Here is a 24,035-nt window from a genome sequence, read left to right on the forward strand (position 1 = left end):
TAACATACATATATATTAATAGGTATATTTAACTTGAAGCACTAAGTAACCTTTATCAGTTAGGTCAGACAAAGGGAGTTATATATTTTTGATGAAGGAATGATATAGTTAAAATATTGGGATCTGGCCTATATATATATTAAGAGTTTACAGGGGCACTTGGGTGGCTCAATCAGTTAAGCGTCTGACTTTGGCTCAGGTCATGATCTCATGGTTCGTGGGTTTGAGCCCTGTGTCGGGCTCTGTGCTGACAGCCAGCTCAGAGCCTGGACACTGCTTCGGATTCTGTGTCTCCCTCTCTCTCTGACCCTCTCTTGCTCACGCTCTTGCTCGCTCTGTCAGAAATAAATAAAAACATTTAAAAATATTTAAAAAAGTGTTACAATAATAAAATAGGAAAGATTTTCAGGAAAAATAGTATTACTTCTTTGTTCTTCACATGCCTGATATTTATCAAACTAACCATGGCCTATTAGATAATGATATGTGGGAGAGACTTAAGGCTCAGGCCCATACCAATGAGCCATGGTCTCAACAATAAGATAGATTATTGATTCTAAAAGATTTAATTCAATCTAATTCAACTGGATTCTAAATCAAGCTCCAATCACAGCTGGATGATACCATGTTGAAAAAAAATCACTTAATCTCTCTGTGTCTCAGTTTTTCTTCTGACAGTTGAAAATTATTTACTCCACTAGTATGCTTCCTATAAGAATTAAGTAGGATATATGGGGCGCCTGGGTGGCTCAATCCGTTAAGTATCCCACTTTGGCTCAGATCATGATATCATGGTTTGTGAGTCTGAGCCTTGCAATGGGCTCTGAGCTGATGGCTTAGAGCCTGGAGCATGCTTCCAATTCTGTCTCCCTCTTTCTCTGCCCCTCCCTCACTCACACTCTGTCCCTCTCTCAAAAATAAATAAACATAAAAAAATTTTAAAAAGGAATTGAGTAGGATGTATATGAAGTCTCATAGAAGAAATACAAAATAGTGTGTAAAGGAAAGATCACTGATGTTCATGCATGGCTTCAATCAGGTTAGCATCCTGCCTTGTCTTATCCTGCCTTTACTTGTACATCAGTAAGCAATCAAGAGGGGTAAATAGATTTGCACAAACATAGTTAAGTTACTTGTATAAATCAGTTAGAATCAACTATCCAATCCACTGGAGACCAGTATTTCTATAGTTTTAAAAGATTATAGTCTCTGAAGGCCAGTAATGTATTTTAAAACTGATTTAGAAGTTAAATAGGCAAGAGATATCATTCAGAATACAGGAAAGGGGTGTAGATTTTTCTCAGAATACAAGATTAAGGGCAGAATAAAAATTGGTTGCTAGCTTATAAATTTTTCAATTATGTTAAATGTTCAAAACAAACATAACAACTATTGTTATTCCCTTTCTTTACACTTAGGTAATTAAAAACATTATTATACATTTTCTCATTGGTTGTAGTAGTGTTTTAGAGCAATAAAAAACAAGAGATTTGTATCATGTTAAAATATTCCCAGATTACTAAATTCAGACCCAAAATCTCTAAAAGAATAATACAAGAATCTTTTTGTGATTTTAATATGGTGTTTAAAAAGTTTTGGTATGTGTTGTGTTATACTATGTTACAGAGAAAGTAAAATGAGAAATGATCTTTAAAACGTCATCACATTGGCTCTTTAAATACGAAATGCTACAATCCTACTAGCAAGTGTGAGGTTTAAATTACTTCTTTTTATAAGGCTGCCCCATTCTAAGGACTATCTTAGCTTTTTGTCTCCAGAATCTTCAGTTGAAAGGAGTTTTATTTCCTTCAGTAAGTGAAAAATCATTTTATGCAAATGACCTTCCACAAAAGCTGTGGATTTAAAGCCGGGTGAAGATGACTTCTCTCCTCAAGGTGGTAGCTAACATCCTTCTCTCCATATGACATTTCTGTTATACAGGCCAGAGTTTTTGTAAATAACTTATCCACAGTGTGTGAGAAAGTTTGGACTTTGGGACTCCATCAGACATTCTTGCTAATGCTCATAATTGGAAGATGGCTCCTACCCATCGGAGGTGGCATTACTCGGGACCAACTCTCTCAACTTCTCCTTATGTTTGTGGGGACAGCTGCTGACATACTGGAATTCACAAGTGAGACCCTGGAGGAACAAAATGTGAGGTAAGTGGGCCTGCAACATCAGGCCCTCACACTTGTCTATTTGTTCTATTATTTACAGAACAAATATAAGGATTTCCAGTCTATCATCTGACCAGTGATAGAATCATAGAATTTCCTGATATTCAGATTTAGGTACGAGCCCAGTTTATATGTGTAGGTATATATTTAGGCATATGTAGGTTATATATGTATATATACAAACTTCCTGCTAAAGAAAATGGGAAAATAATATTTCCTTTGGGTGAAAAACATGTAGAGGAAAGCTCTACATATCTGTATGACTATAGGTTAGGTGGTGCCATAGTGATCAGAAAGCCTGGATGTAGAGTGACCATCCATAGTTCCTCTTTCATATTCTCAGATGTCTAGGAATGCCCTCAATCATAAAATTCTCTTCTAGAGCAGGGCATAGCTACCATTCCAGGAAAGCACCTAGAAAAGACAGAGAAATTTCTCCTCTACCCAGCTGAGAATTTATATTCCCTGGTGTGAGTGGAGAATGGGCAGATTTGGGTTTTGTTTTGTTTTTTTTTACTAAATTTTATTTTTAGTCAGTTTTGTTCAAAGTGCCTAAAGGCTTTCTGGTATAGATGCCTATAAATTAAAACTTATTGAGTTGGTACTTTTATTTTTGCCACAAGCAAATAAACTCAGAATCCATGATCACATCTGTTTATGGAACTACTTTCTTACCTTTAGGGATTTAAGTCTGAGTGCCTGAATGTACTTTCAGCTTGGGTTGTTTTGCACTATGCTATAAAAATAAATTGCAATGAAGCTGGCTTTTAATGCTACAGTTTACTTTATGCTGTGTTTCTCAAATAACGAAACATAAAACTGAGCAAAATGCACTAACTTACTGAGTAGACTTAATATCCCAATTATAGAGCAAAGTATATCTGTAACCATAGGTTACCTGTATATGATCATTTCCTGTTCCATTTATACTAACTTTTCTTATACTTTATTAAGGACACATAGAATTTTTTTTTTTTTACAAATAGTTTATTGTCAAATTAGTTTCCACGTAACACTCAGTGCTCATCCCCACAAGTGTCCTCCTCCATACCCATTCCCCCCTCCCCCCCACATCCATCAGTCCTCAGTTTTTGTCAGCATTCAAGAGTCTCTCATGGTTTGCCTCTCTCCCTTTCTCCCACCATTTCCACCCTTCTTCTCCCCCTTGTTCCTCCGTCAAGTTCCTCCTAATCCTCCTATACGTGCAAACATATGATATTTGTCCTTCTCTGCCTGACTTATTTCGCTCAGCATAACACCCTCAAGGTCCATCCATGTTGCTACACATGGCCAGATTTCATTGTTTCTCATTGCCATGTAGTATTCCATGGTATAGATAAACCACATCTTCTTGATCCATTCATCTGTTGATGGACACTTAGGCTCTTTCCATGTTTTAGCTATTGTGGAGAGTGCTGCTGTGAACACTGGGGTACGTGTGCTCCTATGCCTCAGCATTTCTGTATCCCTAGGGTAAATTCCTAGCAGTGCTATTGCTGGGTCATAGGGGAGTTCTATTGTTAGTTTCCTTAGGAACTTCCACACTGTTTTCCAGAGGGGCTGTGCCAGTTTACATTCCCACCAACAGTGTAGGAGGGTGCCTGTTTCTCCACATCCTCGCCAGCATCTCGTGTTCTCTGATTTGCTCATTTTAGCCACTCTGACTGGTGTGAGGTGGTATCTCAGTGTGGTTTTGATTTGTATTTCCCTGATGAGGAGGGATGCTGAGCATCGTTTCATGTGTCTGTTGGCCATCTGGATGAAGGACACATAGAATTTTAAAAAGAATTCAATTTAAGTTGATCCATTGTACCCAAAGTGTTGATTTCAGTTTTGTATCTTTAATACCTTACATTTGGTTAGTGCTTTACACTGTATAACAAATTTTCAGATACATTAGGACACTTACAATACAATGGGGTTATAAGAAAACATGAAAAAATCATGACCAACCACCTAAAGACAATAAGTAAGTATAGGCACAGTGACAGCAACATAAAAATATAAATATGACTACCTATAACTATATAGAGATAAACGCATATATGTTAAATATCTAGGGAGATGTGAGAGATACAGGGTAGGGAATGGAGTATTCAGGAGGGCTATGTTTTGTAAAGCTGGCAATAAAAATGTGAGAAATGGGCACCTAGGTGGCTCAGTCAGTTAAATGTCTGACTCTTATTTTGGCTCAGGTCATGGTCTCATGGGTCTGTGAGACTAAGCTCTGCATTGGGCTCTATGCTGCCAGTCTGGAGACTGCTTGGGATTCTCTGTCTCCCTCTCTCTGGCCTCTCCTGCTTGCATGTATGCTTTCTCTCTCTCTCTCAAAATACATACATGCATACATACATACATACTTTTTAAAATAAAATAAAAATGTAAGAAATGCCTAACCCAGCTATCCTACTGGTCTGTTTATTAGGTCCATCCACAAATGACACCAACATGCATGTTACAGATCAGTGTTTGTCAATAGATGTTACATATTCAATAAGTTAATCAATAAAATTTGAATCCCCCCCAAAAAACTTTGAAAATCATAAGGTGTTCATTCATTCATCAGCTATATGTAGATTGATTATCTAGTATGTACCAGGCAATGTGCTAGGTGGAGACTGGAGAATAAACTGTAAGTACTGAGATAAATTCTGGACACACAGCAGTATCCCAATCCAGGTAATTTCAATCCAGCAAATTCTTCTGCCTCCTACAAATTAATCTGAACATTTCAAAAACCTTTCCACCCCTCATTTTAAACTCGTATTATGTCCTGAGAAGGGACTAAATCAAGTATGCCTTGGTTATTGTTTTAAAATTTCTTTTTAGGTTTCATGGTCTCAGGCTGAAGTCATTTTATTTTTATTTATTTACTTTCTTAAATGCTTATTTATTTATTTTGAGAGAAAGAGAGAGAGTACATGAGTAAGAGAAGGGCAGAGAAAGAAGGAAGGAGAGAATTCCAAACAGGCCCTGTACTGTCAGTGCAGAGCCCAATATGGGGCTCAACCTCATGAACTGTGAGATCATGACTTGACCTGAAATCGAAAGTCAGATGCTTAACCAACTGAGCCACCCAAGCTCCCTTCATTTAATTTTTAATATAACTGCATTGTGTCAGTGACCTTCTGTAGTCTCCACTCCCATGCAACTCCATCACTACTCAGACTCCAAAGTCAAGGCCTAGAAAGAATCTAGAATCTTTTCTCCCTCCTAAAACCCACCTTCTGAGTTCTGATTTTGTCACTGGTATCATCTATACTGCAAGAGTAGACAGTGCAAATGTCCGTCTCTTCAAAGGGAAGACTTAAAACCTTCCGACTGGGGTGGGAGCTTTCCTCTTGGCCTTAAAAAAGACAATCAGGAAAAAGAAATTTAATATGCTTGTGAAAGATGTTCACTTGTAATAGTAAAGGAGGTTACATCTTTATAACCCACTTAGCATTACCTATTGTTATAACATTTTATTTTCTATTTTTATTTAATTCCATAATTTGGGCTGACAGACTTAGGAGAAAACTTTTAATAACGTGTATACCATGATGATGTCTAGCTCTCTCCTGGATCCTGGCTAAATATCTCAAATCCAATTTTTTAAAATTTAAATCAATTTCTTTCTGTATACCCACTTTAAGTTCATTTGCCTAATAGTTATGAAATTACATGGACTTTCTTAAGAGCTTAACTTTACACACTATAAAATTCAACTATTTATTAGAATAAACTCTGTGGTTCAGTGATATTTAGTAAGTTTATTAATGTGTAACCATCATCAGAATCTAGATTCCTTATGGCTGTTTAGAGTCAATTTTCACTCCTACAACCAACCCTAGGCAACCTGTGATATGCTTTCTTTCTGTACAGTCTCCTTTTCTAGAAATTTCATGTAAAGAGTATCATAAAATATGTAGTATTTTGTGTGTAGCTTTTTCATCTAGCATGTTTCTAGGGTTCATTTACATTGTTGCATGTATTGATAGTTAGCTCCTTTTTAATTGCTGAATAGTATTCCATGCATATAGCACATTTTATTTATTCATTTAATAGTTGATATACATTTATATTGCTAATTTCTTGCTATTAAGAATGATATTGCCATGCACATACACTAAAATCATTTTGGTAGATCTGTTTCCATTTCTCTTGGGTATATACCTAGGAGTAGAATGACTGGGTTTAAGTACATGTTTAACTTTGTAAGAAACTACAAAACTGTTTTCTAAAGTGGTTGTACATTTTTGTATTTCATTTCTTCTCATTTTCACCATTTTATTCAGTATTTTGATTATAAACATTCTGTTGTGTCCTTGCAGTATCATTTTGTAAGGTTTTATATATTTATTTTTTATGTTTATTTTTAAATATAATTTGTTGTCAAGTTAGCGTTAGCAGTGAATACAGTGTGCTCTTGGCTTTGGGAGTAGACTCTCATGATTTATCACTTACATAAAAGATCCAGTGTTCATTCCACCAAGTGCCTTCGTCAATGCCCATCACACATTTCCCCCACTTCTCTGCCCCCCCATCCCTTTCTACCTTCAGTTTGTTCTCTGTATTTAAAAATCTCTTATGGTTTGCCTCCTTCTCTGTAACTATATTTTCCCTTCCCCCTAGTCCTTTGTTAAGTTTCTCAGCTTCCACATATGAGTGAAAACATATGATATCTCTCTTTCTCTGACTTATATCATTTGACATAATACCCTCCAGTTCTATCCATGTTGTTGCAAATGCCAAGATTTCATTGTCTTTCATTGCCGAGTAGTGTTCCTTGCATAAATATACTACTTATTCTTTATCCATTCATCAGTTGATGGACATTTGGTCTCTTTCCATAATTTGGCTATTGTTGAAAGTTCTTCAATAAACATTGGGGTACATGCACCCCTATGAATCAACACTCCTGTATCCTTTGGATACATTTCTAGTAGTGCTATTGCTGGGTTGTAGGGTAATTCTATCTTTAAGTTTTTGAGGAACCTCCACACTGTTTTCCAGAGTGGCTGCAGGAGTTTGTATTCCCACCACTGTAGCAAGAGAGTACCCCTTTCTCCCCACCCTCGCCAACATCTGTTGTTTACTGAGTTGGTAATCTTAGCCACTCTGACCAGTATGAAATGGTATCTCAATGTAGTTTTGATTTGTATTTCCCTGATGACGAGCAATGTTAAGCATCTTTCCATGTGTCTGTAAGCCATTTAGATGTCTTCTTTGTAAAAGTATCTATTCATGCCTTTTGCCCATTTCTTCACTGGATTATTTGTTTTTTTGGGTGTTGAGTTGGGTAAGTTCTTTATAGATTTTGGATACTAACCCTTTATCCAATATGTCATATGCAAATATCTTCCCCCATTCCATTGGTTGCCTTTTAGTTTTGTTGATTGTTTCTTTTGCTATGCAGAAGCTTTTTATCTTGATGAGGTCCCAATAGTTCATTTTTGCTTTTGTTTTACTTGCCTCCAGGGACGTGTCAAGTGTAGAAGTTGTTGGGGCCGAGGTTAAAGAGGTTGTTGCCTGTTTTATCTTCCAAGATCTTGATGGTTTCAGATCTCTTAGGTCTTTTATCCATTTTGTATTTATTTTTGTGTGTGGTATAAGAAAGTGGTCCAATTTCATTCTTCTGCATGTTGCTGTCCAGATCTCCCAGCATCATTTGGTAAATAGACTGTTTTTTTATCCACTGGATACTCTTTCCTGCTTTGTCAAAGATTAGTTGGCCATATATTTATGGGTCCAGTTTTGGGTTCTCTATTCTATTCTATAGAATAGACATCTTAATATGTGGAGAAATGACATCTTAATATTCTTTTAAAGTGTAAACATGGATTATCTTATTATTTACTCAGATGTTCCTTAACTTCTCTTATCAGTGTTTTGTAGTTTTCAATATATGAGTCTTATGCTGCTTTTCTTAAGCTTATTCTTAAATATTTTATTCTTTTTGATAAAATTATTTTCTTAATTTCTTAGTATGTAATATTGCTACTACATAAAAATACAATTGTCTTTTTTTTGTGGTGATCTGGTACCCAGCAACTATGCTAAACTTGTTTATTAATTTTGTAGATTTCTTAGAATTGTCTACATGTAAGATAGTGCCATTTGTAAATAAAGATAGTTTTCATTCTTTCTAATCTACATGACATTAATTTCTTCTTTTGTTTTATTTCTTTGCCTGGAATTCCTAGTACAATGTTGAATAGAAGTATAAGAGTTACATTTCAATCTCAAAGGATAAGTATTCTGTCTTCCACTATTAAGGATGTTGTTAGGTATAGATTGTGCATAGATACACTTTACTGATGCCCTTGATCGGTTGGAGGAAATTCCTACTTATTTCTAGGTTATTGAGAGTTTTTTTTTCTTGCTGGCTTGCTTTCTTTTTTTCTTTCTTATGGACATTGGGTTTTGTTAAATGCTTTTCCTGTTTTTATTAATAATATTATGTGATGATGTCTTGCATTCTATAAATATGATATAGTACAATAACTAGTCTTCAGATGCTAAAACAACCTTGACTTCCCTCGTCAAGATAAATCTCACTTGATTATAATGTGTAATGGTATTTATGTATTGATGTTATTTGTTTGCTAACATTTTGTTAATAATTTTTACAACTACACCCATGAGCATATTGATCTAAGGTAGCATTTTCTAATGATATCTTTTTTTAGCTTTAGTATTAGGATAATACTGGATTCAGTGAATACCTCAGGAAACATCCCTTTTTCCTTTATTTTCTGAAAGATTTGTTAAGGATTGACATTATTAATGCTCAATTTGTATCATTATTTTGTAAATTAGTTAATCAAGAATGTTTGTTTACATTAAAAAGTCCCAAAGTACTGTATTGTGAAACACACACACACACACACACACACACACACACACACACACACACAGAAGATTGACATTATTTTTCTTTAATCATTTTAAAGAATTTATCTATGAAGCCATCTGGGCCTAGGTTTTTCTATTAGTAAGATATTTTACTACTAATTCAACATAATTATTTATTTATAAGCACATTCAGTTATTCTATTTCTTCCTGAGTTAGATCTGATTACATTTTTCTTTCTAGGAATTTTCCCATTTAAATAAATTATCTAGTCTTTTACATAAAGTTGTCCATAAAATGATTCTCTTATACTTGTGTTAGTTTCTACAGGGTCACTTATTATGACCCTTGTACATTCTGAGTTGATCATTTGTGTCTTCTCTGTTTTTACTTAGATATATTTATCAATTTTGTTCATCTTCTAAAATAACCAACTTTTGGCCTTCTTGAGTTTTCTCTTTGTTCTCTATTTCATTGATTTATGCTCTGATGTTTAATTTTTCTTCTTTCCGCTTGCTTTGGATTTAATTTGCTCTTTTTTTCTAATTTCTGAGGATAGAAGCTTATATTATTGATTTGAGATCATTTTGTTTTTCTAACATGACATCCAAAGCTACAGATTTCCCTCTAACCACTGCTTTATCTGTATCCCATAAACATTGATATCTTATTTTTTTATTTAATATACTGCGAAATATTTTTCAATATCTCCTGTGATTTACTTTCTGATCTATGGATTATTTAGAATGTAAGTTATTTAATTTTCATATGGGGATAGCCCATATGAAATTTATTTATTTCTGTTGTTTTCTATTCTGTTGTAGTCTTCAAATTATTTTAATCATTTTAAATTTATTGAGACTTATTTTACGGCCTAGCATGTGGTTTATCCTGAAGAATATTCTATATGTGATTGAAAATAATGTATATTTATATGTTCTTCGGTTGAGTGTTTTGTAAATGTCAGTTGTGTCAAGTTGTTAGGTTATTTAATTCTATATCCTTACTGTTTTTCTGTCCAGTCGTCTTATAAATTATTGATAGTGGGGCATTGAAATACTCAATTCTAATTACTGAATTGTCTATTTCCTTTTTCATACTGTCAGTTTTTGTTTCAAGTATTGTGAGACTCTATTTGTAGGTGTGTATACATTATTTTTTTAAAAACCATCTTCCTGATGTAGTAACTATTTTTCATCATGAAATGTCACTCTTTTTCTCTAGCAATATTTATTGTCTGAAAGTCTATTTTATTTCATATGAATTTAGGGATTAAAGTTACTCTAGGGATTAAAATGTATATTTTAAATCTTTACATTCTACTATAAGTCAACAGTTTCATTTTTCCCCTGTTGTTTGCTATTGTTGTCATATACGTTACATCTTTATATGTTATAAACCGAATAAAACAGTTTTATAGACTTTATTTTTTAAAGAAATTTTAAAGAATTGCTGTACATTTTGTGTTTTCTTATATTTGCCTACAATTTGAAGATGCTCTTTTCCTTCTCCTGGGTTTGAGTTACTGTCTAGTATCATTTCCTTTCAGCCTGGAAGATTTCCTTTTATTGTTTCTTCTAAGGCAAATGTGCTACCAACAAATTCTCCCAGTCTTTGTCCAGAGATGTGTTTATTTTGCCTTCATGTTTCAGAAATAGAGAATTCAATGTTGTCAATTTTTACTTCAGCATTTTATTTATTTAATTTTTTAATGTTTATTTATTTTTGGAGAGAGAGCAAGAGAGCATGAGTGGGGAAGGGGAAGACAGAGAGGGAGACAGAGCATCTGCAGTAACAGCAGAGAGCCCAAAACGCATGGCTCAAACTCATAAACTGCAAGATCATGATCTGAGCTGAAGTTGGATGCTTAACCCACTGAGCCACCCGGGTGCCCCTCAGCATTTTAAATATGTCATTCCACTGTTTCTTCATTATTTCTGATGATATATTAACCATTGCTTTGTTGTTACCCAATACAAGCTGAGTCATTTTTCTTTTGCTGTTTTCAAGATTTTCTCTTTCTTTTTGACTTTTATTCATTTGACTGTGATGTATGTAGGTATGGTTCTCCTTGTTTTTAAACTTACTACAACTTTGTTGATCTTGGATCTTGTAGATTAATTGTTTTCTTCAAATTTAGGAATTTTCAGCCCACATTTTTTCAAACATATTTTCTGCTTCATTCTCTCTTCCTCCTTCTGAAACTCCTATCACAAATAAGTATGTTTAAGTGTGTTCCATAGGTTTCTGAGACTGGTTTTTCTCCTCTCTGTTTTTTTCTTTTTACCAAATTGGATAATTTTCATTGTTTTGTCTTCCACATCACTTGTTCTTTCTTTCACCATCTTAAATCTGTATGTACAGCCAAATTATAGAGTTTACCTAGTGAATTTTTAAATTTTGGGTACCATATTTTGAACTTTAGAATTTCAATTTAATTCTTCTTAAAGCTTATATTTATTTATCTGTTGAGTCATTGTCATTATATTTCTTTAATTTATGGAACATAGTCTTATTTTATTCTTTGAACATGTCTTTAATAGTTACTTTGATGCCTTTGGCTGCTAAGTCCAACACTTAGACTCCAATTTCTTTTTATTTAATGTTTGTTTATTTATTTATTTTGAGGGAGAGAGAGTGAGGGAGGGAGAAAGAGAGGAAGAGACAATCCCTAGAAGACTCCATGTTTTTCGCATAGAGCCAGACCTGGGGCTCAATCCCATGAACAGTGAGATCATGACCTGAGCGAAAATCAAGAGCTACATGCTGAACAGACTGAGCCACCAAAATATGCCTCTGGACTCCAATTACTGTTGATTTTTTTTCCTGTTTCTTTGCATGTTTTACATTTTTGGTGGAAGCTGGACATTGTAAATTATACTTGGTAGCAATATCTTATCCTCAGTCTTCCCCTTTACCTCAGGCTTCTTCTTATTGTATTTGTTGTCTCAATAAATTGCCTAAACTTAATCTAAGGAATCTCTCTTCCTTTGAGTTGTAGCCACTGATGTCTCCACTCTTTTTTTTAAATGCTTCTTCTGTTTATTTGTTTTTAGCATGGCTTATTAGCTTTATACCTACTTTATAGGAGCTTTAGTAGCTTTATACCCACTATAATCAGGCAATGATTTGGACAAGATTTGTGATCAAACACTTCAAGCCATTTTGACCTCCACCCTCTGCCAATGGATATGTATGTGTGTTGGATAGTATATTTAAACTCAGAAAGTTTTCATATATGCTAAATTTTTAATTTCCACTGAATTTTCTTGGATCTTCCTGGCACATGTCTGGCATGCACAGAGACCTTATCTAGCCCTTCCAAGGCTTTCTTATTTTCAAAATTTCTCCATTAAAATTCAAGTTAGTCTGCCAGTCACCCCAACTGGGATTGCAACCTCAGTGTAGCAAGGCTGTGGGTTTTCTCATTCATTTCTAACTAAGTTTATTAATTAATGCAAAATTACTTACCACACCTCTAAGCATACAATTTCACAATCCACTCCAAGCCAAGTCACCACACTGAGGCCATGAGGGACCTCTGTTTTCATTGTGAACACTTCTCTGGTAAAACTACTATTCTGACTGACCCAGACACCATTAACATTCCCCTCAGTTTGACTAAATTTTAGAAGGGTCTATTGTTGGGGTGCCTGGGTGGCTCAGTTGGTTAAGCATCCAACTTCGGCTCAGGTCATGATCTCACGGTTCGTGGGTTCGAGCCCTGCATCGGGCTCTGTGCTGACAGCTAGCTCAGAGGCTGGGGCCTGCTTCGGATTCTGTATCGCACTCTCTCTCTGACCCTCCCCTGCTCTCTCTCTCTCTCTCTCTCTCTCAGAAATAAATAAAAACATTAAAAATTTTTTTTTAAAAAGTCTACTGTTGAGTATAGACCTCTGACCTTCCTTTCCTTACAGCATTTACTTTAGAAAACTTGCAATTATCAATTATTTTGCTGCCCCTTTGAGATTAAGTCTTTTCCTAGCTTCTTCCTTGTTTTACTATCTAGGAGTATCTTTGTAATGGATGTAGGAGATAACCCATTGAAGTATTATCATCAATTAAGGTAGCACCCTATCTCCTGGTGTCTTTGGTAGATGTTAGAAGCCTAACTTTGATCAGTGCTGATTAGCAAACACAAATGGACTAATCATATTGACCAAACTCCCCCTTTAACGTCCTCTAGTACTTTTGCACTAACTCACTTCAGTGCTTAAAAACTCTCTTGCCTTTTGTTTCAGTAGGGGTGAACTCAATATTTCTCTCTTATTTCAACAGTTTTGAATAAAGTCTTCCTTGCCTCTTTAACTCTGTCTGGTGCAATTTTTCACTGACATAGCCAAGCTGGAAGGGTGTGAAAGTCCAGTGGACAAGAATACCTCAAACTCCCACTATTCTTAACTGAAACTCCATCAGTCTTTCATAAATAAATGTTACTCAATTTGTTATTTGCTTTTGGTTGATTTCCAGAGATCTGAAGTGGTTGTTTTTGACAATTTGTCTAGTATGTATGTATGTTTGTTGCAGGGAGGTTTTGCTGATCTTTACATTCTGCTATAGCCATCCTCCAACATTTTTAAAAATTTAAAAATTCTGAATTTCAATATCATTACCAGAAAGACTTAACTGATTATTTGCACATTTAGAAATAATCTTTAATGTACAGTCTTTTTTGAACACAGATCATTTATAAAAAAAAAAACTATTCTTATAACATTACTGTTATTTCACTGTATTTGACCACACACAGGAGAATTTTCCTATTTTTACAGTGTGTTTTATGCCCATTTAGTTCCTTTTGCTTGGTAAAATATTTCTTGTAGGCTAAGTTAGTACTTCATTTTATCACTTTCTCATTCTCTTCCTTTGATGAAGTTTGTTGGATGCTTTTCTAAAAACTAGGTGAATTCTACCTATCTTTTATCTACAGGGACATTTACATATTCAAAAAGAAATAGTTAAGCAAATTAGCAATGTATGACTCTATTTTTACTTTTCATCCAGTAGATTTGGTGCACTGATCTACCAAATTCCAGTCTTTTATCCTCCTAACTTTCCAAGTGGAGAAGTGATACTCACATCTATAATTATATTTGTCAAGATCTTTTGTCTCTTCATGAATAGAGTTCATTGTCTGCTTACATGCTTCTCAGTTGACATTTATGAAGACATTACACATGAGAAAATGAGGTGAGACAATTAGAAGAGACAGTTAGACAATAGAGATAATGTTCGATAAATTCACTCCAAAATTCCTTCACAAATTTTAAGTGATTGCCATTTAAATTTGATGATTTATTTACTTTTCTTTAAACCTTTCTCAATAACTTTTATTATCTGATTTAATAAAAACTTATCTGCTTCAAAAATTTTCTGGCCATTTTTCCCAAATTGATTAGTTTACTAATATGTCTCTCAACACTCACATTTTCCTGTATTTTGTGTATGCTCAGATACTTGCATATGTTAAATATATATTTATTATAGTAGGGTTAGAATTTGGCTTATTTAAGGCTAGGATTTATTTATTATTAATCCCTATTTTGTGTAATGATAGAATTAAAACACAGAATTTAAGAAATATATTCACATAATAAAAATACTACTGCTACCATAGCTGTTGCTTCTGCTGCCACTACTACCACTACTAGATAATGTTTATTTATCTCTTGCTGTGATCCAAGTACTATTTTAAGGGTTTGAGTTGTGATAAGTTATTTACTCCTTACAATAGATTATGAGGTAGAAAATATCATTCTCACCATTTGATAAGCTGAACTGTGGCAGGTGAGAGAAGTTGAGAAAGTCTCAAGGTTACATGATAATAAAAAATAACACCTGCATAATTAGTCTGTTTCAAGTGCTGTTCTAAGAGTTTTATATGTTTTTTTTTTTTAATATTTTTATTTCTTTCTAGGAGAGAGAGAGAGAGACAGCGTGAGCAGGGGAGGGTCAGAGAGAGAGAGAGGGAGTCACAGACTGAAACCGGCTCCAGGCTCTGAGCGGGCAGTCAGCACAGAGCCCGACACGGGGCTCGAACCCACGAACCGCGAGATCATGACCTAAGCGAAAGTCGGACGCTTAACCGACTAAGCCACCCAGGTGCCCCGAGGTTTATATGTTTTAACATATTTTAACAATATACTTAATGAAATTATCCTATAAAATCCAGTTACTGGGGCTCCTGGGTGACTCAATCGGTTGAGCTTCCGACTTCAGCTCAGGTCATGATCTCACAGTCTATGGGTTCGAGCCCCGTGTCAGGCTCTGTGCTGACAACTAGCTCAGAGCCTGGAGTCTGTTTCAGATTCTGTGTCACCCTCTCTCTCTGACCCTCCCCTGCTCGTGCTGTCTCTCTCTAAGAAATAAATAAAACATTTTTAAAAATTTTTAAAAATTCCATAGCTATTATTATTGTTGTCCTCATATTGAAGATAGGTAAACTAAAGCATATAGATGTGAAATTACTTGTTCCTGTTCATGTAGTCAGTAAAGATCATTCTGAGATTGGAGGCCCACATCCTAACTCTCTAGTGAGGGCAGGCGTTGGTGTTTGAATTCCAGCGACCTAACACCAGACCTTATGCTTCGCCATTGCTTTCTGCTGCCTGGTAGACAAATTGCACATGAGTTTTTGGTAGAATTATTGAAGTTTGGGATTAGAAGAAACTTCAAAAGTAGTCATCTATTGAACAATCTATTTTACATCTGTGGCAAAATCCTCTCCAGATTTTTTTTTTCTCAACAAGTTTTTGTCCAGACATTCTTTGAAAATCTTCACTAATAGAGAATATACTAACCCCAGGGCAGCTCATTCCATTTTGAGTTGATATTATTAGAAACTACTTTTCTCTGTTGTGATAAAATTTGGATTCTTATGGGTGCCACTAAAATCCTTTGAATCTGAATTGGCCCTCTGAAGTCATAAGAAATAAGTTTAATTCCTTTTCCACATATGAATATATATGAAATAAAGTTTTTAGGAACTCTTATCTTTAGTTTCTTGAACTATCCCATATATAACATGACTGTGAGATGTCTCACCATCTTAGTCTCTTTCCTTTGGACCAAAAACTTTATAAACTTTCCTCCTAAACCATTAAACACATAATATGTAATATTTCAGATATATTCTGAACATTATAGAATACAGCAGGCTAAAACTTTCCATTTCCTTTATGTATGTAAGTATAGGTCAATGGTTAAAAGGGTGGATACTGAAACTAGCTATCTAGTTTTGATTTCTGCTTCCAGCACTTATAACCACATTACTTTGGCCACATTTCTACAGTTCAATGCCTCAGTTTCCTCACTGGTCAAATAGAGATAAGTGTAACTATTTTGTAGAATTGGCATGAGGATTTAGTGTGACCATTAGGAACTCTTAGAAAGCTTCCTGAAACAGTATGAGCTCAGAAACTGTGGGCAAAATTGTTTAAAAATTCAGGCACTATTGAAGATCTATTATATAGACACTGACATTGCAAAGATGGAAAAGTTATCTTTTCCCTAGGTATCTCCTAGGGAGATACTGCATTCCCTAGGTATCTCCACTTAAGATTCTAGGCTTTCTACTTCTTATGAAGAGATCTATGATTGCATTTGATTCTGCAAAATCATAAATCATGTCACACTATGGACTTATAATTAGATAATAGTAAGGGAAAACCCTTGAGCCTTTTTAATGGTGGCTGCTATGAAATGGTATCTCTTCTATCCTATTCTAGGTCATCCAGTTACATCTTGTCAAGATCTTTTGGGATCCTGATTGTGTCTTCTGGGGTAATGGTTTCCCATCCAACCTACATGTCATATGTGCATATGAGAAGCCTTCTATCAATGTGGCATCCAAGTCATTGGTGAAATGTGAAGTAGAACAGAATCAAAGAGAGAGCCTGCAGCAACCCTCAGAGAGCTCCCTTTGGGGAGTCATTTACGAGTTAGAAATCCACCTTACTGTGCTTACACTCAGAACATTTCTTAATCTTGTTAATAAGAACACCGTGGGAGGCTTTTTTATAAGCCTTATTTAAACCCAAATGTCTAATATTAATTTATTTATCATTATTTGTTTGGTAATCCTAACTCTATTGAAGAGAGAGAGAGAGAGAGAGAGAAAGAGAATGAGTGCAGTTGTTCTCAAGAAAGCTGTGCTAATTCCTAGTAATTACTGTCTTCTGTAAGGGCTTTCAGCAATCTTGTAAATAATCACTTATATAACCTAACTAGGGATTAATAGTAAATGTGCTTTTTGTATTTTAAGATACATTTCTACTTCATTTTGAAAATTAAGACTTTATTATTATTATTTTTTTTCTCCATCCTTGTTTCTGTCATTAACTGCCAAGATAATTATGGTTTAGAAATATTGTTTACAATTTCTCTTATAGGTTTTGTGATCTAATTTTTTAGGGCCTCAATATTTGAAGCATTTAAAGATATCTTTTGCAATCACCTCATTTATTTTGGTTTCAACTACTCCTCCCTGATGCCTTTCTATCCCTCTCCAATATGAAAATCCTTTTTGACTGAGAAGTTGGCAATCAAATCTGCTATAATACCACTAATCTCAAATTGATAGCTTCTTTTGTATTTTTGCTAAAAAAGTCAACTTTGACATTTCTGTAATATCTTTTGTATTTTTATAACATCTATTCTTTCTGATTTTAGTCTTGAAGACCATTCTCTTGGGTCGATGACATTTATATATTTGCCAAGTGTGGGTCTTTCTTTTGTATATTCAACAATTCCTTCCACAAATATTTGTTGAGAGTCTATTATTTTCCAGGCACTGTTCTAGGCCGTGGGGATACAATAGTGAATGAAACTGTCATATTCCTTAACTTACACTTCCTAGTGTATATTTTTGATTATTGGATTTATCCTTCTACTTTTTTCTGACCTGGAGAGTTTCCTTTTACATGCTGAGTTTTTCATTGTTGAGCATCATCCAGTCCTTTTGAGATATACTTTTAAGTTAGAATCCCATGGTCTTAGAAAAAAAGTTTTCACTTTTTCTCTTTGAAAATTCTTGAAATCAGCCTTCTGAATTTATGAGTCAATGTCTAATATTTTTCCTAACATTTATCTACAATAATGTTTCCATGATTTCATAAAACTAAAGACAACAATATGGGACAAAGAGGCTTTGTCATAATTTACACAGATGTTGGCACATGCAGAGTTGGATGTTAAGTCTAAGTTTTTGTGTTTTTGTATTTTTTTACTTCTTCATTATTCCATTATAATCATTCATGGATTTTTCATGGTTTTCGTATATCACCAAGATGTTTTGACAACTCTCAAGAGGTTTATTAATGCATACTCAAATATGAGATAAAAGATAAAGTATTTCTTTAAAAATGATCATATTTTTAGTACTAATTTAAAAATCATCTACATTTTAGGAATAGCCCTGCCCTAGTCTATGCCATCCTTGTTATATGGACCTGGAGCATGCTGCAGTTTCCACTTGACCTGGCAGGTAAATGTCTTGATGTTTGCTCAAAGAAACAGAAAATGATTAACTCTTGATTAAAAATTGTAATAAAGCTAAGGAGGCATCTGAGAGTATTATCATTTTAATCATTTTGACATCCTAGTGTTAGTTCCAGTTCAGTTTAGGAAAAAACTCAACTAAAACTTAGGAAAGCCATTAGTGGGTCCATCCTGGTTACATGGTGAGCCTGAGATAATTGAACATACCAGAACACAGCTTTACATTCACTTCAAAATGCAAATTTTCAATTTGAATTTGTAAATTCGCCTTCAAAAAGGTTCCATCCTGTATGAGTTGGAAAATCTCCCTCAAATTAGTTAAAACATTTGTGCCTCAGTTTCTCACCAATGAAATGGGGCTGATAAACATAGTAGCTAGGGTTGAAGGTTCTCGTGATGACTACATAAGATACAGCTTGTAAAGTGCTTAGCACATTTGTTGGAATATAAATATTTCTTCCTGATATTTTATGGACTCACTTTCGTTCCTTTGTCAGAACATCACAAGAGAGTAAGAGCAGTTCTGGGGCCACATGGAAAATTAAAATTCTTCTCAGAAGTGGTCCTTGGAATTCCATTGGCCTTATTTTAATAAATACATAAACTCCTGAGACTTTGCAGGAAGAAACTGTTTTCTAAGCATATCATACTAAAGATGCATTGTCCAATATGGTACCCGCTAGCTACATGTGGCTATTGAAATTTAAAATAAAATTAATTAAAATTAAATGAAATTCAAAGTTTCATTCCTCAGTCACACTAGCCACATTTCAAGTCTCCGCGGCCACATGTGGCTGCTGTAGTAGGCAGAGCATTAGGCAGAACATTTTTATCATCACAGAAGTTTCAATTGGACAATGATCAGTAGTCATCTCTTAACTTCTAGGAAGGATCCCTGGAATTCTTATTTGAGAATTCTCCAGGATGTCACTTTACTCTGAAGTAATTCTAGGAGTAAATAATTACATTTTCCTTAAGCCTGACTTCTTTATGGCACCCTACCCACTGGTGTCAGGATTAGAATTAATCTAGAACAGGGATATTTAATCTTCTCTGTCTCTTTTTGGCTTACTTTAATAGGCCCAGAACTTTCAGAGGCAATTTTAGATTTTAGCAACCACTTTCTGAAACAAAATTGTCACTGGAATAGATGGAAAGAGTGACTGTGGCTTTTTAGAAATACTCAAAAACTCATTACTAGTTAATAATTACAAACAAATTTTTGCCAGTAACACATACACACGTGCACACACATACACATATTTTGTCATAATGTGCCCAATCTATACTTATTGATCAGGTGGTATCTCCCAACAGAATATTACCATCACTTTAGATGTTGAATAACACTCTTAGGAGGTCCCTTCAGAATGATTTTCTGACCCTAACTCCTTTGGAGGGGCTATTATTGATCTTAGCTGGTTTTTCTCTTGTCATTCACTCTGCTGATCCTCACTCTCCCCTATCTTGTGGTTTATAGACTTGCTAAGAAAATTTTTATTTGTGAAAGAAATTCTGTAAACTTTCGGGGGTGATAATGTTATGCAGCTGTTTGAAAAACAAAGACCAAATGTTACTTCTGACTAAATCACTATTGTATTTTCCAACAAACAGTACATTATGTTCACCCATATCAAAGCAGCTTCATAATATTTGCAGGCTCCAATAGATGAAGGCATTCTTTGTTTGAAAATTCCAAATGGAAGGCTTCATTATTATAAAGGATTATTTTATGTCCTTGACCTCGAATTAAATTAGCATTTTAGAAATTAAAACAAAAAGGTTCATCTGTTGATTGGGCCTCCTTTTGTTCAACTGGAAAATCAGTAATTATATCCAGTGTTTCTTGTAAACTGTGAAACAAAACCATAAGGCATTAGACAAAATAAAATAACAATGGCATTTATTTTGGGCTTTTGTCCCCCCACCATTAAAAAAATATGTTCAACGTGAATCGAGTTTGAATTTGAATTATAAACACTTGAATTTCCACAACATAATTTACCCATATGGCTGACTGAGTCAACCAGGAAACAGGTCGACCCCAAAGGAAGGATACAGAAGGATCTGGGCCATGTATCTATATACTCTGTTCTATTTCCCAAACTCCGCAGCCAGATAAGTCATTCATTATCCGAATGGAAAGAGAGAAGTGAGAATCAGAAAGAAGCTAGTGGAAACAAAAAGAAATGACAAATAGGGGCCCCTCTCCTCAAAGACATCATCGTTACCTCAGTTTTCAAAGGAAGAAACAGGCCCAGGAAGGTTAAGTACCTTGGTCAAGCATCTTGTTAAAAAAAAAAAAAATGAGGAAACCAGTCTATCTGGCTTGAGGCCTGGAGTGCCTGGCTGTGAGGTCTCCCTACGTGGTAGACCCCAAAGACAGGGCAGTTTGTCTTATTCTTGATTCTCTATAGCCTAGTTGATTGAGCTTTCCCCGGGATTCAGACTAGAAGGTGATCTAAAATTTGTTACATGGATGGAAACACAAGGACTAGCTTACTTTGGTATTTTATTGAAATTATAACAGATTCTTGATTTTATTTATATAATATGACCAAGGATGTTCAATTGTTAAGGGGTGACTAAAGGTGGTGTTAATGTTATGGATGGTTTCACCTGTGACCCCCAGTATTCAATTATAGAATCACTCCCACTTGTTAACTAGCATAGCACCCATTGTTGATGACTTGCCCTCATTTCATTCTCTTCTAGACATTTTAGAGATGTGCTAATTGGTCTGTCTTGTGTTCTCAGTACAGCATGTCGTCTGCCCCTTGTCTGTGGCAACGAAGGGGTTCCCCAGCCTGTTTTTTTGCCAGTACAGTGCTGATCTGTGGAATATTGGAATCAGCATCTTCATACAAGATGGCCCCTTCCTTGTCGTGCGTCTCATTTTGATGACCTATTTCAAAGTGATAAACCAGATGCTGGTGTTCTTTGCCGCAAAGAATTTCCTTGTGGTAGTGTTACAACTCTATCGCTTGGTGGTGCTGGGGATGGATGTCCGTGCTTCCTTGAGAAATCAGCCAGGAAGACTAAAGGCAGAGCACAGCTGCCCATGTGAACAAGCTGTGAGTGAGATCTCACCTGGAGACTGGGCGCGTGGTTCTAATGGGGGCTTGGATACCCCCTTGCAGGCCTTGCCTGTCACCCCTGAGGACTCTCACCCCACACCGTAGTTCCTTACTGACAGCAGCATGCAGCTAGAACATTCGACTTTCTGGTTCCTCTTACAGACAGAATCCCCCCCCCTTTTTTTTTTAACTTTGGCATATAATAATTTTCAAAAGAACAACATAAAAAGTAAAGCCAAAGCCGAGGAATTTTCTTTTTTTGACTGAATGGAAAGAACTTTGATTAGTGCCTATTGCTACAACTTCTGTGTGATGGTATCAGATGTTATAGTTGTTCAACGACTAAGTGATTTGTTTGTCTTGAACTGTTTGAAAAACTATGGATGGGGTTACAGTGACATGCCCTCAAAAGATTTAGTGCAGACAAACTGTCACGGCTCTTACCTGAAAATAGAGAAGCTTTGAACTTTGGCTCCATTGTCAGACTATCTCATCTGATCTTTTCTGCAATGTCCCTGACATCAAAAAATGTACATTCAGTGAATGCAGAACAAATGAAGGGAAAAGTGCTTTTAAAATTACCTCACTGTGAGCTGGAAGCAGTGAAAATCTCTGCCCAGCTTCCATAGCATTGAGAGCCCTCTTCATTGCTGCACAGACCTTCCCAGGAAAATCATTTTTCTGGGCTGATGTGGTATTCTGTCATGGCGCATATGCTCCTACAGAAATATTATTGCTTCTGGCTTGGACACTGTGAAATTCATAGCAAGCCATTTTGGTTGTGAGGCAGGAAATACTGGTAATGCTAGCAAAGTCACAATTTCCACCCTGAAACATGATTTGTGGTATTTGTCAGTATTTTTCTTAACTCTACCATTTTCTCCAATGCCAAGTCGAATTATGTGGGTTGGTGAAAGGAAGCACCGAGGCAGTGAATAAAGGTGTTTCAGGCCCTTTAAGTGTTATCACAGTTTCTGGAGTCCACCAGCGGTGGACCGAATTCCCCTAAGCTGCCACTACCACCTTTGCTGCCTTTGCTCTCAGAGAAGGTGTTGGGGCTGGAGGCTGGCATCAGCCCTACACACAGCCAACAGCCCTTGATCAGTGATGGGGCTCAGAGCTCAGAAGATGCCACAGCATTGTGGATATCAGAAAAGTCTCTTTTCTTGCCTTCATTACGACTTCACTTCCCCAGTGTTGAAATAGCCATACTTTACCCTTTATACATGTAGGTACTTCCCAGATGGAGGTCATTCAGAACCTTTTGAAATGATTTTTGCTTTTAAGATACAGCGTGGAAAGTTACCTGACTATATAGCAGTAATTACATGTGAGGCACGCAGTTCCAAAACTCTTCTTTTAGGGTTCAAGGCAGAATTTCTGCTTCTTAGTATGCTGAGGAATTCAAAGGGACATGAAAGGTAAGACAGAATATGACCTTAAGTTAGGTGTGACTGACACCAATCAGGACAATTTTATCTATAAATCTGTGTGACATGATATCTGCTCAAAACATAGGATAAAAAACTTCATAGGCAAATTCTATTTTTATACAGAGAAACTGGTATTTTCAAATTAATTGCTTCTTCGGTGCCTGATAGCGCATTCCTGTTTCTTCCTTTTCTTCCTTGTGTTTCTAATTTTAACAATGTGATGATTGTAAAAATTACACGTGAAACTAACGGAGCACATTTGTAGTTTTCATAATAATTTTGTGAACATTAAGATCAGGAAATTATATTTATATAAAGAACTTGACAACTTTTAAGGGCATGTTATTTAAAATGCTTAGCAATTGGAAGCAAAATAATAACTGCTACTATTTATAAGAACGCCTGAGCAGAATCTGTTTTTATGTTGACTGTTTTATGTTGAATGTTTTCCTCCACAACATGTATGTGCTGCTTATTACTGCAGAGTTGCTCATGGCATACTTTTCATGTTTTAATTTTTTTCTCCCAGCAAAACAAACATTGAACATCTAAAAATAGATAAACTATAAAGTAGTACGGGCTGTTGCAGGGATATTTTTAAATGCTTTCAAATCTGAGACTTGGCTGGGCTTCGTGAATGAATTCCTAGTGTTTAAGTAAACTATTTTGTAATTAGCACTCCTCCAAAGGCCTGGGAAATGGGAAGTCCAGAGTCTCGGTTTCCTTAGAGAGCCAGGTCGGCAAAGAGCACGGAGGACTGGCTTGGCACTGAATAGTGGCAAACATAGACACACGCTGTACAAGGTTTTCCAGGGAAATCTGCTAAGGGCAGCATTTGTTAACCTAACCACCAGTGCTCTCCCGCTCTTGGACTGACTTGTTATAGCAGAAAAAATCTATATTCATTTTGTTTATTTAAAAACAAAACCTAAGTCCAGATTGTATCCCTAGGACCCCTGATGAAAAGAGTTAAAATTTTATTCATGTAATTATATATTTTTATCACAGATTG

General features: G+C 35.5%; 1 protein-coding gene across 1 annotated transcript in view; it reads left to right on the forward strand.

Annotated features, from left to right (window-relative positions):
- Window positions 1-22,896, forward strand: part of TMEM26 (transmembrane protein 26) — a 45,677-nt gene extending 22,781 nt beyond the window's left edge. Inside the window, exons 4-6 of the mRNA XM_039250510.1 lie at window positions 1,942-2,162; window positions 18,423-18,499; window positions 21,271-22,896. Coding sequence (XP_039106441.1) covers window positions 1,942-2,162; window positions 18,423-18,499; window positions 21,271-21,695 — 723 coding nt within the window. The 3' untranslated portion in view covers window positions 21,696-22,896. The remainder of the gene's footprint in view (window positions 1-1,941; window positions 2,163-18,422; window positions 18,500-21,270) is intronic.
- The last annotated feature ends 1,139 nt before the right edge of the window (window positions 22,897-24,035 follow it).

Source organism: Hyaena hyaena, unplaced genomic scaffold (genome assembly GCF_003009895.1).
Source record: "Hyaena hyaena isolate Hyena2069 unplaced genomic scaffold, ASM300989v1 scaffold_371, whole genome shotgun sequence".
Lineage (NCBI taxonomy): Eukaryota > Metazoa > Chordata > Mammalia > Carnivora > Hyaenidae > Hyaena > Hyaena hyaena.